The sequence below is a fragment of the Herpailurus yagouaroundi genome, unplaced genomic scaffold (genome assembly GCF_014898765.1).
Source record: "Herpailurus yagouaroundi ecotype Mexico unplaced genomic scaffold, PumYag 180, whole genome shotgun sequence".
In the NCBI taxonomy this organism is placed as follows: Eukaryota; Metazoa; Chordata; class Mammalia; order Carnivora; family Felidae; genus Herpailurus; species Herpailurus yagouaroundi.
The window spans coordinates 524,047-525,621 of record NW_024412411.1 but is presented as its reverse complement, the minus strand read 5'-3'; the positions used below and the strand labels follow the sequence as shown (position 1 = coordinate 525,621).

The following is a 1,575-nucleotide window of genomic DNA, read 5'->3' as shown; positions in this document are numbered from 1 at the left end:
TTTATGACATTTGGTAAAGATGTCTTTTTTTCCTCTTTTGCTGTTTCTATTTTTAGTGTCCTCGGGGCAAATTCATCAGAGTTCTTGTCAGAGATGACCAGATGACCAGTGTGTGGTACACATTTTTGTTCTGGAATTTAGTGCTCTTTGCTACTGGGAACTGTTTCTTATGTAGGATCCATAAGAGGTACCTCCTTCCTTTCTCTGTAAGGTTAGAGGAAAGATATGTTGTATACAGATTGCACTGCTTATGTTCACAAGGGATAACTTTAAGGGATAAAAAAGGATAACAGAAAAGATTCTTCACTGTATACCAAGGTTCACCATGGTAGTCTGGAATAACAATAGCACCATGGAGCCTATATTTATTCTGAGGGGATTTCATGGATTGGAGTGTGTCTATTCTTGGATCTCAGTCCCATTCTGTCTTGCATACTTGGTAGCATTTATTGGTAATGTTACCATCCTCTCTGTCATTTGGATAGAGTCATCACTCCATCAGCCCATGTACTACTTCCTTTCCATCTTGGCAGTGACTGACCTAGGTATGTCTATGTCCACACTTCCCACCATGCTTGCTGTGTTATGGCTGGATGCTCGGGAGATCCAGGCAAGTGCTTGCTATGCTCAGCTCTTTTTCATCCACACATTCACATTCCTGGAGTCTTCGGTGCTACTGGCCATGGCCTTTGACCGTTTTGTTGCTATCTGCCGTCCACTGCACTACACTACCATCCTTAACAACAGTGTAATAGGCAAGATTGGTTTGGCCTGCTTGCTAAGAAGCATGGGAGTTGTACTTCCTACACCTTTGCTACTGAGACATTATCACTACTGCCATGACAATGCCCTTTCCCATACCTTCTGTTTGCACCAAGACATTCTGAAATTATCCTGTTCAGATGCAAGGATCAGCAGTGTCTATGGCCTGTGTGTAGTTATTACCACACTTGGTGTGGATTCAGTCTGCATACTTCTTTCTTATATCCTGATTCTGAATGCTGTGCTGGGGATTGCATCTCATGAAGAGCGGCGGAAGGCACTCAACACATGCATATCCCATATCTGTGTTGTGCTCATTTTCTTTGTGCCAGTAATTGGGGTGTCAATGGTCCATCGCTTTGGGAAACATCTGTCTCCAAGAATTCACATCATCATGGCCGATATTTACCTGCTTTTCCCTCCAGTGCTTAACCCTATTGTCTATAGCATCAAAACAAAGCAGATTCGTCTAAGAATTCTCCGCAGGTTTGGACTGCGGAGGGGGCATTAAATAACCTCTATCCTCAAGTTTTCCCATTAAAAAATCTTGGGGCAGCTATCTGAGTAGAAGAGAAGTAAAATATTTGGAGTGTGATCATCTGATTAAATCTATAATTCTTTCACTTTCTAGATATGTGATCTCAGTTAATCATCAACCCTTGTTTTCATAGCCAAATTGAGATAAGAATGTTCTTTTATATCCCCCAAATAATTATGAGATGTATAAGAGACAATGTGTCTAAAAAGATTCTTTTGAAAAATATACAATTTTGTTAATATTATTAAATTATTGGTATGAATGACAATAATAGC

At 40.3% G+C, this 1,575-nt stretch overlaps 1 protein-coding gene across 1 annotated transcript; it reads left to right on the top strand.

The window, feature by feature from the left end:
* The first annotated feature begins 316 nt into the window (after positions 1 to 316).
* On the top strand, positions 317 to 1,273 carry LOC121039160 (olfactory receptor 51L1-like). The gene has a single exon (XM_040489089.1). It carries the CDS (start codon positions 326 to 328, stop codon positions 1,271 to 1,273), a length of 948 nt encoding a protein of 315 aa, XP_040345023.1. The 5' UTR covers positions 317 to 325.
* Positions 1,274 to 1,575: the final 302 nt, after the last annotated feature.

Coding starts and splice junctions, on each gene's coding strand:
- LOC121039160 (XM_040489089.1), top strand. CDS start 326: ATGGTAGTCTGGAATAACAATAGCACCATGGAGCCTATATTTATTCTG.